At 40.6% G+C, this 21,911-nt stretch overlaps 1 protein-coding gene and 1 long non-coding RNA gene across 5 annotated transcripts in view; one reads left to right on the top strand and one right to left on the bottom strand.

Moving 5' to 3' along the window:
• RUNX2 (RUNX family transcription factor 2) overlaps positions 1 to 21,911 on the top strand; it is a 216,193-nt gene that overhangs the window by 60,138 nt on the left and 134,144 nt on the right. For all 4 annotated transcript variants that reach the window (XM_086875606.1, XM_086875603.1, XM_086875604.1 and 1 more), the window contains 2 exons: positions 5,988 to 6,144; positions 12,119 to 12,223. In XM_086875606.1, coding sequence (XP_086731732.1) covers positions 5,988 to 6,144; positions 12,119 to 12,223 — 262 coding nt within the window. The remainder of the gene's footprint in view (positions 1 to 5,987; positions 6,145 to 12,118; positions 12,224 to 21,911) is intronic.
• Positions 7,909 to 13,680, bottom strand: LOC147654569 (uncharacterized). The gene is made up of 2 exons (XR_015282675.1): positions 13,556 to 13,680; positions 7,909 to 9,750 (listed from the first exon to the last, which is right to left on the bottom strand). It is a non-coding gene; the product is annotated as an uncharacterized LOC147654569 (long non-coding RNA).

A 21,911-nucleotide genomic window follows, 5' to 3' on the forward strand; every position in this document is an offset into this window, starting at 1 on the left:
TGCGGCACCCCTCCGCCTCGAAACACCAGTCCCTGAGCCACGGGGGTGCCCCTTCCTCCCCTCCGCTCCCGGGAGCGGGCCTGGAGGATTTGGGCTGGCTCTGAAGCGTACAGGGGGCGGCTGGAGTTGCAGGGTCAGGCTGCAGTGGCAGAGGGATCGGGGCTTTGCCCTCCAACAGCCCGGGCAGAGATGGGGCTGGGAAAGGGGGACACAGAACACCTGGAGGGGGGGGACACAGGGCCCCTTCCCTTCTCCTGGTGGACAACCGAGGAAGTGGCTGCCCAGAGACGCTCTCCTTGGCAGGGTCGCACATTTCCATAATAAATCCCACCCCGCTCTGCTCTGGGGATGCTGCTTTTAATTTTCTGTCTCCATCCCTATGGCGCGCTAATGAGAGGAAACGATTTTAGAAAAAAAAAATGTAATAATAACAACAATAATTGCGTGCTTTAAAGCAAGCCCTTTTTCCTCCTCTAGCAATGTTTCTAAGTGCTCCCCCTGGACTTTTCCTTCCCGTGGCTTTTGGTAGGGAGGGGGCAATGGCTGGGGTGTCCCCAAGTGCCTTCCTAAGCAAGTCATGGGTCAGAGTGTGATGGGGTGGCCCTGCAATGCTCTCCACGTACCCACATTTTCCTATGAAAAATAACACACCTGGAAATCCCTGAAAAGACAAAAAAAGTTCGGGAACAATCTCACCCAGCGCGTTCCAGAACATCGCCTTTTTCTTGTGTTTCCCGTCTGCCAGCCGTGTTATCATGGCCGTTTGTCCGGGAGAAATAGTAAAAGTGGTTAAATGAGCCCCTGGTAAAGTGAGTGCTGATAACGATGGGGATTTGCTTTGTAGATGTTGCGGGTGCGCGGGTGAGGCTTGGCTAAAGTGCTCGTGTGTGTGGGAACAGCTCGGAGAGGCTGGAATTGCGGGAGGAACCCTTTGCAGAGGGCCTACTTGTGCAGGACACGATGGTCAGACTGAGCAGAAATGGCAGGAAAATGGGGTGTCTTTTGGCTTCATGGCTTGGTGTAGCACTCAGAGGCTCTCTACAAGTGGATCACAATGATTCTGATTCAGAGGGGCTGCGGGGTAAGGAGGAGGAGCTTTCAGAGAATTGTGATTATAATTTAATTGAGCACTAGATTAAGTTGGTGTTATAGCTGCTCTTTAAAGCAGGGACGCGGGAGCTGTTGCATTATCGTGCTCACGTTGTTGTTCTCATTTGAGGTGTCTGAGCCTTCTCCTACCCCACAGCAATTCAAAGGATGCGGTCGCATCTCATTAGAATAAGGGAAAGATCTAAACTAAATATTAAAGTATTTAGAATATTATTACAATAAGAATGCTTACATGAGATAAAAAGGTAGACAAAGGATTAGACTGTTCCCCAATCTTTTTGTATTCATATATATGTATTTATATTTGTCTTATATGTGGGTCCTGTGTTTGATTGCTGACATGGAGGTGCAGATCTGACCGATTTTCAGATGCATCAGAGGCACACGCTGCCCGGCTGCTGTGGGTGCAGCTGTGTTTTCATATACAATATGCGCTTTTAAAAATACGCCGAAATTACAAATGCCTTTATATACCTGTAAATTAATTTGAAACTCACTTGAAATACTTTTGACGCTTTAAAAAAAAAAAAAAATCTATTTCATTTTTCAAATGCAACTTGCATGCAGCTGCCCAGTAGTTTTAGACCAAAGGAGCTGCATGTATCATACAGTGAAACACTTGCTTGTGTTACATCAGAATGGGAAACAGCTCTGAAAGGGAAAAGAGACAGATCTGAGCTATAGAAATCTCAGCTAAACAATAACTTGAAAATGAAATAGCTCGCAGACAACACACTTTGTGAAGTTTTATTGGCAATAAATAATATGTTGATGATAATGTTTTGAGTGGTGTGTTAAGTGTGTCATAATTCTCTCACAGTGATTCCGAGCGAAAACGTACGCTGGATATAGCACTGTTTTAATTTAAAAAAACAGATATAAATCATATGCAGGAGAGGAAGTATGTTATAAACAGTGCTGGTTTTGATTATAATTTTTTGAAATAGTGTTGGCTTAGCATTAGGTTTGAATTTTAACTATTAATATTTGCACACACTGGGGAGGGAGTCCCTGTTGCGTGCTCACTAAGAAGATTGTTAATGCAGACTGGCTTTGTGGGGAAGAGTATTAGATGAGTACTCATTAATACAGCTCTGGCTATTAATATTTAGAATAAAATAAATGGATATTGTGCATCCATGTCCAAATCATATTCACTTTGTAATCTCGGTAGCCAGCAATACTTTATTTGAGTCGAGTCATCAGAATTTGGTCCCTCTGTGGAGGTTTTTACTGCCAGTCATAAAGTACCAGACTGCCATGTTGGAGGTTAGAAGTGACTTCTGTATGATGCTAATAGCAGCAGAGAGTCTTAGTGGACCTAAATGCAGGGGAAAAAATGGGATGTGGAGTTTAAAACATTTCTCCAGTAGCACCACAGTAGTTCAGGGTCTGTCAGCATTTCCCTCCAAACCCCAATTTTCAGAGTTTATAACTCAGCTGTTTTAAATAGCTTCAAGCTGAAACCTGCTATATAAATTGTCAGCCCAGATGTAGATTTGAAACAAAAAGTAGCGTGAATCAGTTATTCTGTTTTAAGTTACAGGACACTGAAATATTTTAATAGTATCAGATGCTCTTTTGGCAATGTCTGGGAAAAGCATTCTCAATACAGATTTTACATTCAGAGGCTGTTTGAATTCAGTGTTTCGCAAGAAAGCTTTTGAAGTGGCAGATATCAATGTTTGAGAGGAACTAGTTAGCATGTACACTAGTGTTGGCCATTTTTTTTTTTTTCAGACAAGCATTTTACACTGAAGAAAGTCTGAGTACCTGCTGTTGTATAGGAGTTTTGCTTTGTACTTATAACTTCCGTCTTCAGGCTACATACTTTGGCCAGTTCAAATCCCACTGGACTGAAACTGGGCAAACAGGTTGCCTAACCAGACTTGTGTTATGCAAAAAAACATAACACATAGTTATTTTCAACTCATAAGAATTGGTTTGGTTTTATTCTGGGGATTCATGTACCTTTTTGAGCTCTAACTGAAAGGAAAAAAAAAAAAAAGAACAGAATCTACTTTTTATCATCAAAATGTGTAGGGAGCTTAATATGGAAAATAAAGATTTTGAAATAGTAAAGATATTGAGTATTAAAAGATAGGTAAGGAATGTGCACTGTGGCCAGTTCTAATCTTTAATTTTTAGCACAGTCCTTACTCATTTCACAGTGCATTTACTATCCTCTTTCTAAGAATATTCAATTAATTTTGTATTGATACATGGCATTAAATTGCCAAATTAGACTTTATGCCAGCAGTCTTTCAGTATGTACAATTACTTTTGAAAATTCTCAAAATGACATGTACTTCTCCATGTTTCAAACTTGTTTTTCAAAGCTTCTTTCTACCCAGCACTTCTATGTACATGTGCAATAGTCTTAGGCTATTTCGTGGCAAGAAAGTATCAAAGTAAGAAAAGAATAACCCTTTTATTCCTGTTTTGTGGCAAGGGAGCTTCCCATGTTATAGGGCTTTATTTTATGATCCGAAGTTTTTATTTTCATCTCTGATTTCAGTTTTTCTTGTCCTTTGGTCCTCTCTGAAGGAGATGAAGAGTGATACTGCATCCAAGGCTTCTCAGTAACGATGCACCTCTTGATTAGCTGCAATCGCTCGGCGACGGCAGCGGCACGTGCAGCTCTGGGCTGATGGCTAAGCTGACAAATTGAACTGACATCGAGTGGAAAGGGCAGGAAGGAAAGCTCTGAAAAGCAATAGAGGACAGAGGAGAGTCTTTTAAGGGATTTTGCTCCCTCCTGCCAGGTGTTATAAGCTGTACCTGGGTTTGGGACTGAGACAGGGCTGTGATGGTGCTGCTTGTCCATACTCTGAGGATACCTGGGGAGAAAGAGATGAGCTGAGGCTTCAGGCACCTTGCTCCCTCTTCCCAGGCCCCTGGCAGCCTTGTGCTTCCTGCTGCGCTCTCAGGTGTTTTGCATTTCTGGAGCTAATGTGATTTTTTGTTGTTGTTGTTTTGTGAGATATAAAAGGCATAGGGTGCAACTCCCTGGGATGTTGATGGGCACAACAAGACTGTCCAGAGATAACGTGGTCTGCTGCAGACTGGGAAGGGAGTGGTTTATAAGTAGTCTCAAGCTCCATGCTTCACAGTTTAAACCAGTATCCATTTGTTAATGCTTAAAGTCAGCTCTGTAATCTGTTCACCAGATTATTATTTGTTATTTGATTATTATTTATCATTCCTTACACCTGGCTTTGAAGCCGTCAGACCTGGTTGCTGCCAGACTCAAGGCAGAGAGTTATTGGGACCTCAGATCTTTGCCACAGTGGTGGTTCCTCTATTTTTATGTTCAGGGACTTTCATATGACTTTAAAGTAAAATCTTTGTTTGATACATGAAGACCTCACAGTAGTTTGTGGCAAAACTTAGCTTTTAGATTTTGGGGTTTTTATGAAAAAAAAGAGAAGCAGGTAAATTCTTTTCAAACAGTGTTTAAGTTTCACTTGCTTCTCTCTCCTTAATATTTCTTTTAAATTAAATAAGCTATAGTTTTCAGTAATATGGCCTATTTCTGTATGATTGTAATTCCTCTTTTGTTTTAGAGAAACATTGTACAGTTCACTGGAGCACATAATGCTCTCCCTATATATCCAGAACTCCTCATTCTTTCCACTGAATTAATGTCACCTGCAACCTGCAATTATTAGTTTCAGCCAGGATCATTTACGGAAAAAACATTTCAGGAAGGCCATGTGACAAAATATAATATATATTTCAAGAGACAGAATAAACTACTCTGAATAATATAAAAACTCATATCTGACCATGTAAATTGGTAGTAACTGCAAGGGGAGAGACTTTGTAGCTTAAGATATTTTTTCAAGTTTTGGCTCAGCAATGCAATATTTCTAAATCTCTTCTTGTCATAAATTTATTTTCAGTATCAGAATTAGCCAACTGGGGAAAAGGAGGTTATTTTATTAATATTTTTGTGGACATTTTTGCCCTGTGTGTGTATTTTCTTCCTAGTAATTTAGCATTCCTGTTTAACTTTATTTTTGCTTTAAGAAGCCACAGAGCACTAACACTGTAGGTATTCCTGATGTTTTCAAATCAGAAGCTGTCTGCTCCATGACATTTATTTAATCAGATGTTGGAGCACTGCGCAACCACTGAAGCATGAAAGAGAGACTATCAGGTAGCTGGAACATAAGGAGAAATGAAATACTTTGATATCTTCTGTTCACCCATCCTGGAATTTGAGGGAGGTATCAGCACTAACCACATGTGACTCTTGCAAGCACTATGAAAATTTACATGCCTGCAAGGAAATACAGCTTTGTTTTATATTGCACATGAGAAGTTTGAATTCCAGCCATAAAGTGCTCCATTGCAGAGTGTGTTGGGCATAGAGCTTTGCCTGCTGGTGCCCCCAGTGCCACTTCTGGGATGGGTGGATGCATGGATCTCTCTGTGTGAGGAGCTCAGGGGTCAGGGTGATGGGTGCAACCAGAACAGAACTGAATCTGGGTGACAAGCCTGCTAATACTAATTTCTAGCTTTCCATTTCAAATGCTTTCTCGTGCATAATTTACAGATACGAGCCTTGTCTCATGTTCTCTCGCTGCTCCCTGCTTGCTAAGAACAAAATTGTCCTTCAGAAAGCATTAAAGTGTGCACTCAACATAAGGAGGTTGAACGTTTCTGAAGAAATGCAACAATGAAGAAGCTCTGAGAAACGGAGACAAAACACGATATTTCAGTGTTTGATGTGGCACTTTGTTCTGTGCACAGCGAGTACCAGACTCCTCACCACAGAACTTCTTGACGAGTGTGGGAGCCTGCAGAGCTGTGAGGGAAGCACACACCTCCAAAGTGTGGCTTCACCAATGATTGTCTCCCTATTTTTACAGGTGGTGGCCTTAGGAGAAGTGCCCGATGGGACGGTGGTGACCGTCATGGCTGGAAACGATGAGAACTACTCTGCAGAGCTGCGAAACGCTTCTGCCGTGATGAAGAACCAGGTGGCCAGATTTAATGACTTACGATTTGTGGGCAGAAGTGGAAGAGGTAGGCCACTGCCTTTTACGTGTTCGTAATGACGTGAAAAACGATGCCTACGTGTCAAACTTACTTTGCAATGAAATACTGATTAACCCATAAATCCACTGTTCATAGAATCACAGAAAAGTTTGGTTTGTAAGGGACCTTAAAGCTCACCCCATTCCAACCCCTTGCCATGAGCAGGGACACCTTCCAGTAGACCACATTGTTCAGGATATCAGTTTTTGGGTTTTTTTTAAGTGATGTAGACATATTTTATTGTCAAACTTCAGCATTTGCACAAAGCAAGTTAGGAGTCTCTGTAGCTTTTTATCTGACAGAGGTTTAGAAAAACAATTCAGGGAGTACCTGCTTCCCTGTCTGAATCACACAGGAAGGGTGGAAGTAAAAGGGAATATCTGTGATCCAGGTTATGCAGAGTCAGGGGAGTGTATTTCGGGCCATGGCAGTGAGAGGTGGAGAATTCCCTTTAGCAATACAGCCACTTCTGAAGCTGTTGTAGAAGACCTGTAATTAGGGGGATTTTGCATATCACTTATAGGTTGTATTCTTTAGGGACTTAAAGCTTTCAAGGCTCAACAGCTGTTGGTGGAAAGCTTGCTAGTGGCTTCTCTGCCCTTAAACCAAACTGCCCTTTAAACCAAACCTGTCAAAATCACCCCCACTTTTCTTTTTAGTAAGCTGATTGACTTTTCATGAATTGCTGGTAAGCTTGGGCACGAACTAAATTTAACCTTTATTTTAAAGGACAGGGTAACTTTCAATTTCTTTTTTTTTTTTTTTAAGATGTAGAGTGCTGTCATTGTCTTCCAGCTCTTTAGGAGTTTCCTATAATCTGAAAACTGCACTACACTTATAGAAAGCTTTTGTAATCATTACAAATTTGCAAGAATTCCTCTTTAAGGGTCACACAGCAGCTTTCAGACTTCAGGTAATGATTGAAAGGACAGCTCAAAGGAAGCTGGCACTGCAGTTCTTGTTGCAGGAGTCTTCAAAGTGGCATTGTATCAGTCATTGATTCAACCTACATATTTTTTTTCTTTATGTATTTGAAGTAATTATTCATTTTGTTCTAAACTAGCCCTGCATAGGGAAAAACAAAGCAAAAGAAGCAGAATAATTGTGCTGGGAAATTAGCAGTAAGGAAAATTTTACATTAATATTCTTTAAAAAGCAGTTGGGGTTCATCTTATGGAAGGAGAGAGGTTTTGTCTGAAAAAAAATTAAACATATGACAGAGGCCCAGAAAGTCCAAATCAGTCAGCTTATTTTTACAAGTGCCTTGTGAAAGGGAGTCCATAAGCATGACTTATTGACTATTGTTTATTTTAATTACGTAGCCAAAAATTAGCTTTATCATTTTAGAACTTAAAAGGTATTAATAATAGAGAATAACCTGAAAGAAAGAATAATTTTACTAACAGTAATGCTACATAAATATGGAGTATATTCCCCCTGTGAATAAGGTGTTGCCTATCTCTTCCATTTGTCTTCTTTAAATAATCAGTTTACTTTGTTATCCTGCTGATGGATTAGGTTTGAAAGTTCTCTGGCTCCATCACTACTGCTGCCTTACAGTAGAAGTTCAGTAGTGTATCAGCCTTTTAGTAGTGCTGAAAAAGGACTGAAATGTGATGCACTACTTCTGATCTGAGGATTTAATTTCAAACCTATGATATATACTTTTTATTAAAGCATAGGAAATGAAATAGATGGCTTAAAGCCTCTGCAGATACAGATACAGACACAAACACAGAGATCCTAAAATTTGGTTCCAGTAGTTTAATTTATATTTTTTATCTAGTAGACTTGGAAGACTTTTTCTCTGATCAATCTGGGTAGAATCTATGGAAAAGTGATAGTATACTTTTCAAACCCTCAACATATTTATTTAAGAGACTTCAAAGAAAAACAAAGGGTGTGCACTGTTTTACTATATTGGCTTTCTGAGTTTTGGCTAGTTTCCCAAATAGCAATTTTTATATTTTAAAAAAAAAAAAAAAAGTAAAAAAAAAAAGGAAGAAAAAAGACAGACTTAACTGCTTGCAGACTTTTCACGCATGGAAGATGAAGAAAGCTTCTTTTGATGAAGTGTAATTATGTCCAAACAGAGCTGACCCCCTCCCCCTATATTTCTTATGATCTTAACGGAAGAAAGTAGGGCTTTTCCTTTGAAGCAGCCGGGACTCGGTGGAGGATCTAAAATGCTGCATTCTCCTGCCAGAGGCAGGATGGAGAAATTGGTCCAGACTTGTCTTCCAGACTTAGAACAGAGAGGGGGAGAGAGAGAGAGAGAGAAGGAGAGAAGGAGAAAGAGTTATCATTAATGATAGATTTTTAGAACTCTGCTTTAAATAGCAGGAAAAGAAATCAGTAGTTGCAAACAGAAGTGAGAAAGCTCTTTACATAGAAAAATATCAGTAAATACATGTCCTGAAGTAGAACAGGAAAAAATAAACTAATAAAGAAATCATTTTTCGGTGGCAAGAAACTAATCCACACCTGTTCCTGACTTGAGATTTACATCTTTCTAAGCAGCTCGTGCTTTGATCTCTGTATCTCTAAATTTGATTGTGAAGTCTGAATCATCAACTTACCACTTCACCTCCTCTCCCACGTTTTTACTTGCTTCCCATGGCTCAATGGAGAAACCCGATTTTTATACATATTCATTTTGTTTGCCTGACAGAAGCTTCACGTTTCTGTTTGCATAATTTCTCTTAAACACCTTTTCTGGATTCATAAGAGTAAGTAACAGGAGTGTTTGATGCGAATGCAGCAGTTGTTTGTATGCGGTTTTCAGGCGGTAGCTCACTTTTACAAGCCCAATCCACAGCGCAGAGAAGAAAGAATTCCTGTCTTCAATAAGCAAAGGATCATAACCTTAATTTTGTTGTGTCCCGATACTTTAATCACATTAGCATCTAACTGAAAAAATATGCAACGCGCACACACAGGCTGCCGAGTCTCCTTTCAAGCTCCTTTCTGGGGCTTGCCGTGTGCTTCAGCATATGTCCATCTCGTCCTCCTCTGTGTCAGCTCCACTCACATGTGTGAATAACAAAGAATGCACAGTTTAGACACACTGAAGCAATAGTGCCAGATGACTGCTTGGCTGGGGAATTTAATAAAAGAGAGCTACAATTAGTCTGTAGCCTCTGAAAGTGGATAGTTGAAATGACTAAGGGCAATAAAGAAAGGTGATAAAAAGTGCATTAAAGGATTTTGTAGCTGAGGAGGGATAGCTGTGAAATAGCTGTGGAAGGCATCAGCACCACTGAAACAGGGGACTTTAAAAATTTATTTCATTCTTAATCCTGTAATATGTAAATCATCTCTTGAAAGCTCTGGAGTGCCCTGGCTGGGCCGTGCAGCTCCCCACAGTGAAGGGATCTGTGGTTTATGGAGTGTGAGGGGGCTTCGTCAGTGTTTCTTCATCCACACATTGGTTTGTAAAATACCAGTTAGAGAACAAAACCAGTTTCCCTCTCAAATTAGCTGCTTACCTCTTCAGCTCAGGCTGGCTGAGAGGTGACACTTCAGGAATTCTCACGTCAAGGTCCAAATGTAGCTCTTTTTATAAAGGAATGCATTTTTTCTGGCCACTTTATCCTGTTGAGATATATTTAGTGTAGAAGATACTGCAGTGCTTTTCTACAGAACAATTTTACAGGTTCTTACAAGTAGTATATTTTGTTAATTTTTTTTGTCATAATAGACATTTATACAGATTTGGTATATAAGGAGAACAATAGCATGGAAGACCAAATTCTTCATTCAAATGTGTATGGAAAAGCCCCTTTAGTATCTTTGTTACCAGTAATATTCTTCTAAACATCTAGGAGTTACTGTGATCTGAATGTCATCAGCATACAATTTAATAGCCAGAACTTTTTGACATGGTAAGCTGGTGCCAAAGGAAGCCTTAAACCTGAGCCTGGAGAACTATACATATTTGTTCAGTGGGCTGAATTCCTGTTTGGAGAGGGATAAAAGGCACGGATGCTTCTCAGCCCTGGACAAGCAGTGTGGAGGCACTGTAGGGCTGCTGCTGTGTGTGTGAAGGCTGCCCATGGCCTGTGCTGGCAGGACACACAGTTCACTTCTGGGACAGCAGGTGGGCAGGACTGGACAAAAACTGGATGTCCTAAATATACCTATGGCTGCTCCTGTGATGATTTAGGAAACAATCCTTTTCCCAGTGAAAATGTGAAGAGCCACCTTCACCCATGCCACTGGGACAGAATTCAGTTTCCTGAGATTTTTGCATGCTTAAACTGACAGGGCAGGTTTTGATTGGATATTAGGAAGAAATAGTGAGGGTGGTTACTCACTAGCATGGGTTGCCCATGGGAGCTGTGGATGCTCCATCTCTGAAAGTGTTTAAGGCCAGGTTGGATGGGGCTTGGAGCAGCCTTGTCTAGTGGAATGTGTCCCTGTCTATGGCAGGGAGGTTGGAACAAGATGATTTTTAAGGTCCCTTCCAACCCAAAACATTCTATAATTCTATTTGCCAGGGTCCTGACCTTCCCTCTAACCTGCATCTCCCAGAGAGCTGGGCACAGCTGGAGCACAGCTTCACCTGGAAAATCATTTTATTCTAAATGACAGTTATATTTCCTTTTAAAAAAAAAATCATGTCACATTCTAGTTCATGAAAATTATAGCCAAGACAGTTTGAAGTTGCACTCCTGATAATAAATGATGCATGTCTCAGGCAGGTTTGGAGGATATATGACTTGGACCAGAAAGAAAGACCAATTACTAGATTTGACAGCCAAAGCTCTGTTCTGTATTATGCCTTATATATAAGCTGTTCTATATTAGTCCTGAAAAAACTGCATTAAGTTTGTGCTGCTACATATAGTTTAAGATTTGTGCCTTGATTGAATGCCTTCAGAGTTCAGCGAGAGGAAAAGCCCTAGGAGCAAAAATGCACAAATACACCCAGGGAGGAGGGGGAAAAAAAAAAAAAGAGCTTTAAGTGTCTGGTAAAGTAGCAGCTTAAATGAGCATGAAGGCCAAAGATTGCTGACTGTTTTATTGAGTCACTGTTGTACGCCCACCTTTTCCTGTCTTGAAACAGTTTTCAGTTTTGACTATCTGACATGAGTAACCGTTGCATATCTAACAGATTACAACTGTCAGTGAGTCTCCCAAACGGGGGCCAGCGCCTGTGAGAATGTGTGCTCAGATGCAGGCAGCTCCCTTTATTTATTTCTTTTTAACGTTTTCATTCAGCTGAAGGCTGTGGATGGTCTTGAGCAATCACTGCCTGAATTCAAGCTTTGAAAAGTAGAACAAAAAAAAAACAAAAAAAAAAACCCAACAATGCAGACTGACGATGGCAAAGTACGTGCACAAAGACATTTCTCACCCTCACGGGAAAGTTTGGGGCTTTCTTGGTATTTCATAGAGGGAATATGTGTAGGGAAAAAAGGCGTTCTCCCTAATAATGATATCATCATATTAGCCCTGGCATACGAAGGACAGAGACACTGACTCCCTGTTAAAACATCTCCCAGGAGGAAAATATATTCTTTCCTCATCTTATTGTAGTCAAGTCAAACAAATGAAATGATAAAACTGTGTGAAGTAAATAACATGTGGTCACATTCTGCTCTCTGTCACACAGCTGCGAAACTGGAGTAAATTTTTAAATTATCTGACTTGCTTTGGATTTACACCACTTTCAATGCAGCAAAGAATTTGGCTTGTCCTCAGCAGTGAATCACTTTTGTTCTGTCATTGTATGATGACCCATTATTAAATAAGAAACATTTAGATTGTCAACACATGGACGTATTCTTGACATAGAGTAAAACTGAAGGGGAGGAAAACTCCTATGGTCAGTTATGTTTTTAATTTTCACGATTGTGGTAACGACAGGGAATAATTTTAAACTGATTCTTTACTGAACATGCATGTGACTGTTTTCATGTTGTAATCACTCATTCCTTGTTGTTTTTTCCCCTTGTAGGGAAGAGCTTTACTTTGACAATAACTGTCCTGACAAATCCCCCCCAAGTCGCTACATACCACAGAGCTATAAAGGTTACAGTGGATGGGCCAAGAGAGCCAAGAAGTGAGTATTATATTCTTCCTTTTGCTCTTATGCCTGCTTAATTTTGTTTAACAGAGACCTGTAAATGAAATATCTGTATCTTTGTCAAACACTGGTTTTTGCTCAGCAAAATATGTGAGTGCATGCTTAATTTGGAATCTATTGGACCACACACATATTGCATTAAACACTTACTTAAGTGCTTGGCTGAATTTGGGCAATCCCAAACGTGATTCTTATTCACATCAAGGTCTTGATACATTATCTGCCATTGTAAATGAGAACTAAACCCACTGTATTTATATATAATCTGATTTAGACACAGTAGATACAATCCTGCAACGTACTGCATTCCCTTAACTCCTGTAAGCTTCCAACTGGAGACATTTAGAACAAAACAGGAGCCTGATCTTTCAGGATCAGTCCTATCAAAAAGAGGAAACATATAATATAGTGCCTTTTTGTTTGCCCTTAAATTCTTTTGCCATCAGATAATTAATGCACCTGGTTAATCTCATCATACCTGAAGTTGGTTTTCAGCTATGGACTCATCGTAGACCCCCAGGGGCCCAAGTTAGATAAAAAAAGCAGTATATCAGCAGCATAGTTTTTGTTTCTTATTTGTGCACAGAAAATATATATTTTTTAAAACATAGTCCAGCAGATTTTCGCCCAGCATGTTTATCTCATAGCCATGCAAGCTCACTAAGGCTCTATTTGCCATGATTTATCTATTTTGCAATGGCTCTACTTTTATGACAATTGTGTTTTGTCATGTTCTAGCAGTTTTATGGGTAGCACTTATTTTTAGATACAGTCAAGTCTGGTTAATCCATCAGGATTTATCTGGCTGTCTCTCTGTCTAGCACATTTAGCTGGTAACCGGTCTCACATCATATGGGTATCACTGATGAGCCAGTTCTGGAGTTTTTTCTTAATCTAACTAGAAATTACTCTAAATTGATTGGATTAGCCAGGTATAGCGTTATTTAAATTACACTTAGAGATTAAGAATTATTTGATGAATAACCACATTAAAAGAATCCCTATAATGGAAGCATCTCAAATAATTATTTTCCCTTTGATCTGCACATGCAAACACAACCTTCAAGGAGCTTTCATGGTGTTTTGTTTAAAATACCACAAAGACAGAAGTAGAAAGATGTAGACAGAATTCATGCAGTTAAGTGTTTCTCGTGCCAATAAACACGGCAGAGTCACCTCCTCTTACACCTAGGTGGGAACTGAAATGCTCCCTGTAAGAACTGTCCAGACTTCAGTTTCACCTTGAAGAACAGCTAAAAAGCAAATAGCTCTGGATACATTTCATTAGATACATAGTTGTGGTGCTACCTGCTCTCAGCTGAGGTGTCCTATTGTCACAGCAGGGGGATTTTTGTTCTGTCTTCTCTCTGTGAGTCAGTTCCCATTTCTAATTTTCACTTGTGGCTGGTGCTCCATGTAAGACACTGGGGAAGCTGCATTAATGGAGTAAAAAGCGGGAAGTAAGTATCATTTAGCCATTCTCATCGGGAGGTTGCTTCCATGTATTGATGCATCTGCAAAAGAGGAAATCTCCTGGCAGAGGACACAGCATAGTGAAAAAGCAGAGAGGTTTGAAAGTGATGTGTGGAGAGTAGTGTGGATTATCCTGTGCAGCACAGAAAGAGACCCTGCTGGCATGGGGATGTTCTGGTGATCAGTGGATTGAAAGTGAGTCTGTGTTTGTAGAATTTAACAAGATCTCCTAGTTCTGTTGGAATTTTTTACTTTAGACCTAAAAGGCCTCTGTATGTCATACCCGTCTGCTGGTGTCTTTGAACAGCTGAGCCTAGAAATGCTCTGTAACTGAGTTCCTATGGTCTATATGGAGATATTGTGTCCTTCTTCATATTTTTCTTTCCTTTATTTTTTTCCTTTTTTTTTTTTTGTTTTTGTTTTTTAAGAAAGTAAAAGTTGAGCTTGAATGACCATTTGTATTTTAATGTTTTGGTGGAATACTGCAATCTTATACTTTCAAGTCATTCTAATGCATCTCTGGAATGACTCATTATTAAACTTGAATTTGTAGGGAAAAAGTAGCTCCAGTGAGCTCTGGGAGTTTCACTGAAGTTTTGTTTCCTGCTTAGAAACCCTCCACTTGTGCAGTTACATTAGTTTGGTAGTAATTATTCAATGAATGTATCTGGCATTTATGTTGCATAAGGAAAATTAGGTGGTTGGGGGAAATAAGGTATTCAAGGAGCAGCTCTGATAGCAAATGTGATTGTCTTAAAACATTATGTATCGGCAAATAGTGCCCCTCTCTGCCAGGATCTGTATTCCACTTCAACATTTCAAGCATGTTATCCTAGTTTTCCTCTCTCTGGCAGCTCAACCAGAGCTGTCACATCACAAACAACTTTTTTCTTAATATACACATCTGGCGTTGGCAGTTGGAGCAACTTCATAAGAGCACATGATCATCATTCATTACAAGATTAAAAAGTACCCCATGGCATCATTGATGTTTTTTAACTTTGATCTTTTGCAGTTGTGATTCATCTCAGTTATAAAACTTCCCTTTAAAGGAACACAACCGATGACTTATTAGAACCTTCATTCTAAGGAGTGTAAACATAAAATTATGCACATCTTTACAAAATGTCATTTACTTTGTTGCCAGCTTATCATTTTAAGACATGACATCATGCTTTAGATCGTGAATTTGTAAGGCTTGTTTATAGGCAAGGCACTCTGACCTTCTCTTGGCAAGTTGACTCAAGCAAACGAAAGCTGTGAGGTTCCCAGCAGCAGCAGGAGCAGCAGCAAAGCCATGACAGACATCACAGACATTTAGAGCCTGACTTCAGGAGTGCTGAACAGTCGTGGCATGCAGGGACTCCAGTTGGTGTTTTGGATGCTCAGCACTTCAGAAAGTCGGGTTCTTAAATGTAAGTGCCATTTAGTCGTATTAAACATCTGCTTGTAGAAGCTTGCTGCCTTGCCTCTCTGTTATTATTTGAAAATATTTTAATAGAGACAGTGATGTCAGGTTGCTTTGTTAGGAAAACTTGCCCATTTCTATATGAGAAAAGGTCTTCTGATGATTTTTTTTCTCAGAAAAGATTTATTTAATTTTACCTAACCCCTTCCAGTCTATCTAGATTGCTGTCCAGGGACATCTACTGTGTTGCAGTTTCTGTGCTGGATTGAGACACTGCTTTGTACTCTGAGTGATGCAGTCTAGAGACAGGGTTGTATAAGATCTTTGGGAATCATTAGGAAATCCTGCAGATATTTTTCTCTCCTCATATCCAGGATAAAACCTCTGCCATATGCACATCTTCGCCAGCAGAGCTGCCTTCCAGCTGGGAGGGCTGAAAGAAGTTTTCCGGAGACGTTTTCATGAGGTCATAACTGACCAACAGAGAGCCAGAGATTACTGTAAAGGAAGTCAAAGGAGAAAAAAAAAAAAAGCAAAGAAACCACCCAAATCTTTACCTAAGGCCCTCTTTAATGCCTTTGCCTTACCTCATTACAACTACAGAAAAAAATTATTTGCCTTTCCATAGTGGTACCTTGAGAATCTGAGGCACATCCTCCTTTCTGCCTGCTTTTGGGACAAACCCAGTCATGGGGGAATCATAAGGAAGGAGAGAGGAGATATCTATATATTTTTATATTTTTCCTGACTTCCAGAGACTTTAGTTTGTCTCTAATCAAAGGTAGGCTCCAAAGTCACCAACCCCAGCTTTCTCTATCAGTGTGAATGGAAAAGCAGCTCTGAGCTTTGGGCTGAAGCGTTTCAGGGGAGAAAGCTGCTCTGTTTGGTTCAGCTCCCGAGTGTTTCTCTGCTGCCGCAGCTTGCAAGGTGCACACGTGATGAGAGGTATGAGCAAACATCACATCGCCTTTTTGTCTGTGCACGCTGCCCAAGGCAGCCAGAGCCAGCCAGGGGTTCTGCTCAGCCCCCACATTAACTGTTTGGCCGACCCGGCTTATAAAGCGCAGATAAGTGATTGAGATTTTTCAGATTCCTTGACTTAAAACCATAACAGTTTTTAGGAAGTTCTCCCTCTTTTCTTTCAAAGGCAGAGAGGGTGGAGGGATAAGTCTGAGGCAAGTGGAATGTGCTTTGGAGAAGAACAGCTTTAAATCTTTCAGTTTGCCGTTCTTTTTTTAATTTTTCTCTTTTTTTCCCCTTTCTTTTATTTTTATGTGCCTTTTTCCTTTCTTTTTTCTTTTTCTCTTTCTTCTTTTTTTTTCTTTCTTTTTTTTCTTTCTTTTTCTTCTTTTTTTTTTGTTGACTGCCTGTCAGGAGCTGGGCTGGTGGCCAAGCAGGAAATGACACATCGAGAGGCATTTGTGTTGTGCAACATTTTGTGGAACTGATGCAAGGATACATTGTCTGTTTACGCATTCCTCTGCTAACAGCCTGCATGGCAGTAATTTTATTCAGGGACACATGGCATGCTACAGCAAGGAGTTGGAGACTTAACATCTCTTTATGCAGAATTATCACAGCAGTTAAAACACCCTGTGTGTCCCCCGTTTCAAATAGTCTCTGGCCTGCCTTCAAAAACCACTTTACCAGCCCCCCTTCCTTCCCAAGAATATATTTGTTTGACTGTGGGGTTTTTTTTTGCACTGTGGTAAATTGGGGCAGTGCAGAGAGAGAGAGAGAGAGAGAGAGAGAGAGAGAGAGAGAGAGAGAGAGACTTTGCAGGACAAGAGGAAATTTTACAGGCAGGTCCCTGCTTCATGCATCTACCTCAGACTGAACGGAGCAGTGCAGCTTTTTCGGGCGATGCGTTGCAGACGCTGAAGGCGTTGGTTTGCATCTGCATGTGGTTTGGCACAGGGAGGTTTTTAATTAAAGTCAATGCTAAATACCCCGAGATGTGATGAGCGAGTCTTGGGGTTTCATCCAAACCGAAGTCAGAAAATCTGTGGCTCTCTCTGGTGTCTTTCAGAGTGACAGATCTCTACTGAGGTTGGCTGGGTAGGTCCAGATTTATCCCAGTGGCTGTGGGAGCAGAGGAAGGCAGAGTGGGCAGTCCAGGGTTCCAAAGTTGCTCTAAATGACTTTGTAGAGCTTAATGTATGCACTCTAATGCTCCTTTGTAAGAAACAAGGCAAAATGTGATTGTACAGTCAGAGAGATGTTCATCAGGGCCAGGGTTTAGAGAGGTTTAGGTTCTTTTCTGAGACCATCATTAGTGTGTTTGAGCATGAGCACAGTCCACATACAGGCTGGGAGCTGACTTCCTTGTCACCAGGTCCCCAGTAAGGAGCTGCAGCGTTTCTGTTTCCACTGGTACAACACCAGGTCCTTACTGCGGTGTAAAAGGCAAGACAGAGTTTCACTCACCATCATTTGCTGCTGGTTTATTTTTTGCAAATGTGTAATTTCACAGAACTGTTCTACCTGGGGACTGGAGGTCCTGAGTGTTCCCGGAGGTTGTAAGAGGCTGGTGTGATGATTCAAGTGTTCCCCACCAAAGGTGACAGACACTGCATACGCCAGTGGTTTAGCTTTGCTTTTGAGATGAGTGTGCAACCCACAGAGCAGAGCTCCTTACAGTTACCTCAACCAGTAGTGTGGCACAGGCACAGGATGCCCAGAGAAGCTGTAGCTGCCCCATCATCCCTGGAAGTGTTCAAGGACAGTTTTGGTGGGTCTTGGAGTCACCTGGCATAATGGAAAGTCTCTTTGCCTATGGCAGGAGCATTGGAATCAGATGATTTTTAAGGTCCCTCCCAACCCAAACTGTTCCATGATTCCATGATTCTATTGTTCTATGATTCTATGATTCTATGATTCTATGATTCTATGATTCTATGATTCTATGATGCATGCTGCTGTGACACGGTGACCTGAGACTGTTGGGGTGGTAGCTGCATCCCAAGGACCAGCTGGTTTTTATTTCTTCCACTGTGGCAAGAGAGGGGCTCATGCATAAAATCTCATTGTCTGAAAAGCAGACTGTAAGACAAAATAATTTCTGGCAATTGTGACTTTTTTTTCTGCTGGTGTAGTGTGTAGAGTGAGTCAAAAGCAAAACTTATTTAGTTCACTCATGGCTTGAATTCATGCACTGTAAGAACTCATAACTGCTGAGCTGTGAAATCTCAGCAATCTATGTGACAGCATTGGGGCTCCATAGGAGGGGACTGCTGCCCAGAGAGGTGGCAGAGTGACCATGTATTCACTGTTATGGTGACAAGATCATGTGAAACAAATGCACAAGTCTGAGCCTAAAACCATTCTCTAAGATGTCCTCACCAACAGCAATGCAGTCTTGGTTTGTATTTGTCAACAGAACAGATTGTTTCCATCCCATTGTGGAGGGAACACTTGATTCCAAGCACATCTATTCCTAGTACATTTGGCATGTAATTTGGCCATCACAGTGATTTTTTAATATTGAAGCTATTGCTGTTGGTAATCAAAGTGTCCCTCCAAGCTACAAATAAAACCATTCCCCCTCTATGTAGTTGTGTTGCTTAGTTGTATGATAAGAGAGTTTTGCCCTGAATAACTCTTAATCTCCATTTAATATACAGATGGGGAAAAGGGGTTATAACCGAGCAAATGAAGTAATAGTGAAAGTGAATTCATTCTGTACCTCCACAGGGCATGACTAGGAGGAGAGGAAACAGGTGACCATTTCACAGAGTCACAGAGTCAATTAGTTTGGGAAGGACCTCTGAGATTATCAAGTCCAGCCTGTAAGCAGCCTGCTCCATGTCAGCCAGATCATGGCACTGAATGCCACATCCAGTCTTTCCTTAAACACCTCCAGGGACAGTGACATCTTATAATTTTGGGACTCTAGTCCATGTTGGTACTGTGGAGGAAGATGGTATTATAAAATAGCTTTCCACAGACCATTTTGTTCCATAGTTTTACCCCAAGAGAACTGTTGGACATTTTCACTTTTGAAATGCATTTAGCTTGTAGCTACTAATATCAGCATTTTTTTCTCACCCTTTAGTGTAGCACCTTTTATATACCTCCCTTCACTTCCCAAAGTGGTTTGGGAAATAAGGAACAGGGTAAATATATTTGGGAGACTCTGCATCAGAATAGTGTAATGAAGTACTTAGGTAGCACTTACTGTTTTCAAATTTCTGTTTAAAATCTTTATAAAATTTATTTTTATTCTCCATATAAACTTCATTCTCCACTGAAACATGGTCATCCCAGACGTGAAACACAGATGCTGATTTAACCAGACAAGGAATGCAGAAGAGGAAATGAGGATGAATATCATACTTAATTGAAACTTCAGGGGAAGAAACTGAGAAATGATCTCATGCTGCAGTATGTTTGGGACACCAGAATCCTTATTCAGATGAAGAACTGGGTTCCTTAGTGCCTGTATCTGCTCAGATCCCCTGTTATAAATCTCATCTACAGTAGACTAGCTTGCTCAGCACAAAAGTGGCTCACTGTGTGCTGAGGGTGGCTTTCAGCTCTCCAAAAGTCAGACGTGTAGGTAGGTTTCCTCTGAAGTGAATGAAGAGACAGAGGCCCTTGCAGAGAGTGATTCATATGTTAATGCTTGTCTTAGAGACCAATGAAGTGCCCTTTGGACTCTCATCCCTTTCCATTGATACTAAATGGAGGCTTGATGACTTGCCTGGACTAGACACCCTGGTTTGGAGATGGCTGGAATCAGATGAGATTAGCAGATATTATAGTCCCAAAGTGTACTAAACCTGCTGTGTAGCTCAGACAGCCCGAGTTAGCTGTAAGACAGGCAGCCCAGGGTGCAGTCACAGGGAGCAGGAGCTCAGTGTTGGATTAACCCAGTGTTCACTCACTTTCTTGGCTGGGGGCTTTGTCTGGTGTTGAACAGTGAACAGTCCCTGCTGCTTTTCTGACATCGTGAGGAATTGTTTAAAGCTGACTTTGAAGTTGTCTACAGCTGCCATAATGAGTGCACTGTATACATACCTTAGAAATGATGCTATCTACTAAGGCATCATTATCACCTCCTGCAAGATTTCAGTAGTCAGGTACTGCTCAGGCCCCACTCAGCTTGGCCTGTGTGAACTGCTGAGATTAAAACTCCTGTTATTTAGCTGAAGGCAGAGTTAAGTTCTCACACTGCAGTTGCAGCTACATAAGATACATTACAAAGGTGACAATTCACTTTACAGGTATTGCCTAAAGGTGAAGAATATTGGGGAACACATTTGAAGATTTTCCTAACACTGGGAAGTATTCCATGATTCCAATGTTTCTCCTTCATGACAGAACATATTAATTGTTCCTCTCTTATCCAAATTTAACATGCTGCCCATTCTCCTGTGGTTCTGAGATGTAATCTTTCCCACAGCGTGGGAAGACAAACTCTTTCACCTGATTATTGCCAGCATAAATGTTTAATGCTTCCATCCCTCTTCAAACTCTCCCACTGCATTTTGTGAACTTTACTCCCACTTCATAATGCCCTGCTTCTTTAGTAGCCCTGCTCATTTAAATTCAGGGTGCCAAAGGAGGTATTAATCAGGGTGCTTACAAGTGCAGAATCTGCTTCCTGCCTGTCTGTAATCCATGTGAGTAATGCCAATTAGTTGTCTGCTTCCTTAAATCCTCATGCACTTTCTCATTCTTGCATTCCTGCAGCAGTAGACATGGTCCTCCCGTGTCAGTGCAGTCAGAGGCACTTGGTGGTGTTTTGTTTCATTGTTCTTAGAGCTCAACAGGAAAATCACCACCTCTGAAGCACCACAGAAGTGTGCTGGGGAAGAAATGCATGAGTCCAGCTCTTGCATTTTTATTTTAATTTGCTAGACACAGGGCTCTAACTAATTTTATTCCAGAGTATTGCTTCAGATGTCATGAGACAAATAGACAATTATTTTTTAGTTTCAGCAGTTTCACATTGGTGCAGCTTTTTCTTGGAAAGAAGCAGGAACGTGCAGGCATCATTGTAGTCCCAGGTCTGTTTTTGTTTCTATATGTGAAATCCTAGAGTATATTTGCAAAGAAACCCAGTTTTAAATGATTGTATTGAAATGGATCAGAAAGCCAGAGATTACTCATTGAAAAGGGATGGTGTTTACAATAATTTTTGGTGTTCTGAAAATTCAGACCTGTGTTTCTCAGGAGTATGGAATCTGGAAAGGAATAGAGACCTGGAAATACATTGCAGGGTTGCTGTGTGATACAAACCATAGGTTAGCAGTACAGAGGGAATTACACACGGAATTCTTTTTGGAGTTTTTCGCATGTGTACATATGTAATCAAGGACCCTTGATTACACATTCAGATTCTTATAAAAAAATGTGCTTCAATTAATTCAGTTATCTAGTGAATTTATAAAGTACTGTAGACATGTGTAGTTTGATAGAGTTGGTTCTACATTTCCAGGATACCAATTAAATCAAGAATAATTTAATTTCATGATTTAGTATTTCATTCCTTGGGTCTCTTATCACCGTAGACTCTAGATTGGTGGAACAGATTTTTTTTTTCACACTGGACACTTTGTCTTTAATGATCTGCACTATGGGCCCCCTCCCACTTTTGGCCTTTTTTTATGTCTTTGAACAATAGTTTGTAAAACCAGCACTGCAGTACAATCATCACCTCTGTAGACAGAAGTGTTGACTACAGAAGAGGGCTCAGCAATAGAACTGTGAATGTAAATAATTCAGTGTTTCAGTTCAACAGCTAGGCAGTCCAAACGAAAATCCTTTTTCTAAAGAGAC

This window comes from Cyanistes caeruleus, chromosome 2 (assembly GCF_971803275.1).
Source record: "Cyanistes caeruleus chromosome 2, bCyaCae1.hap1.1, whole genome shotgun sequence".
Taxonomy (NCBI): Eukaryota; Metazoa; Chordata; class Aves; order Passeriformes; family Paridae; genus Cyanistes; species Cyanistes caeruleus.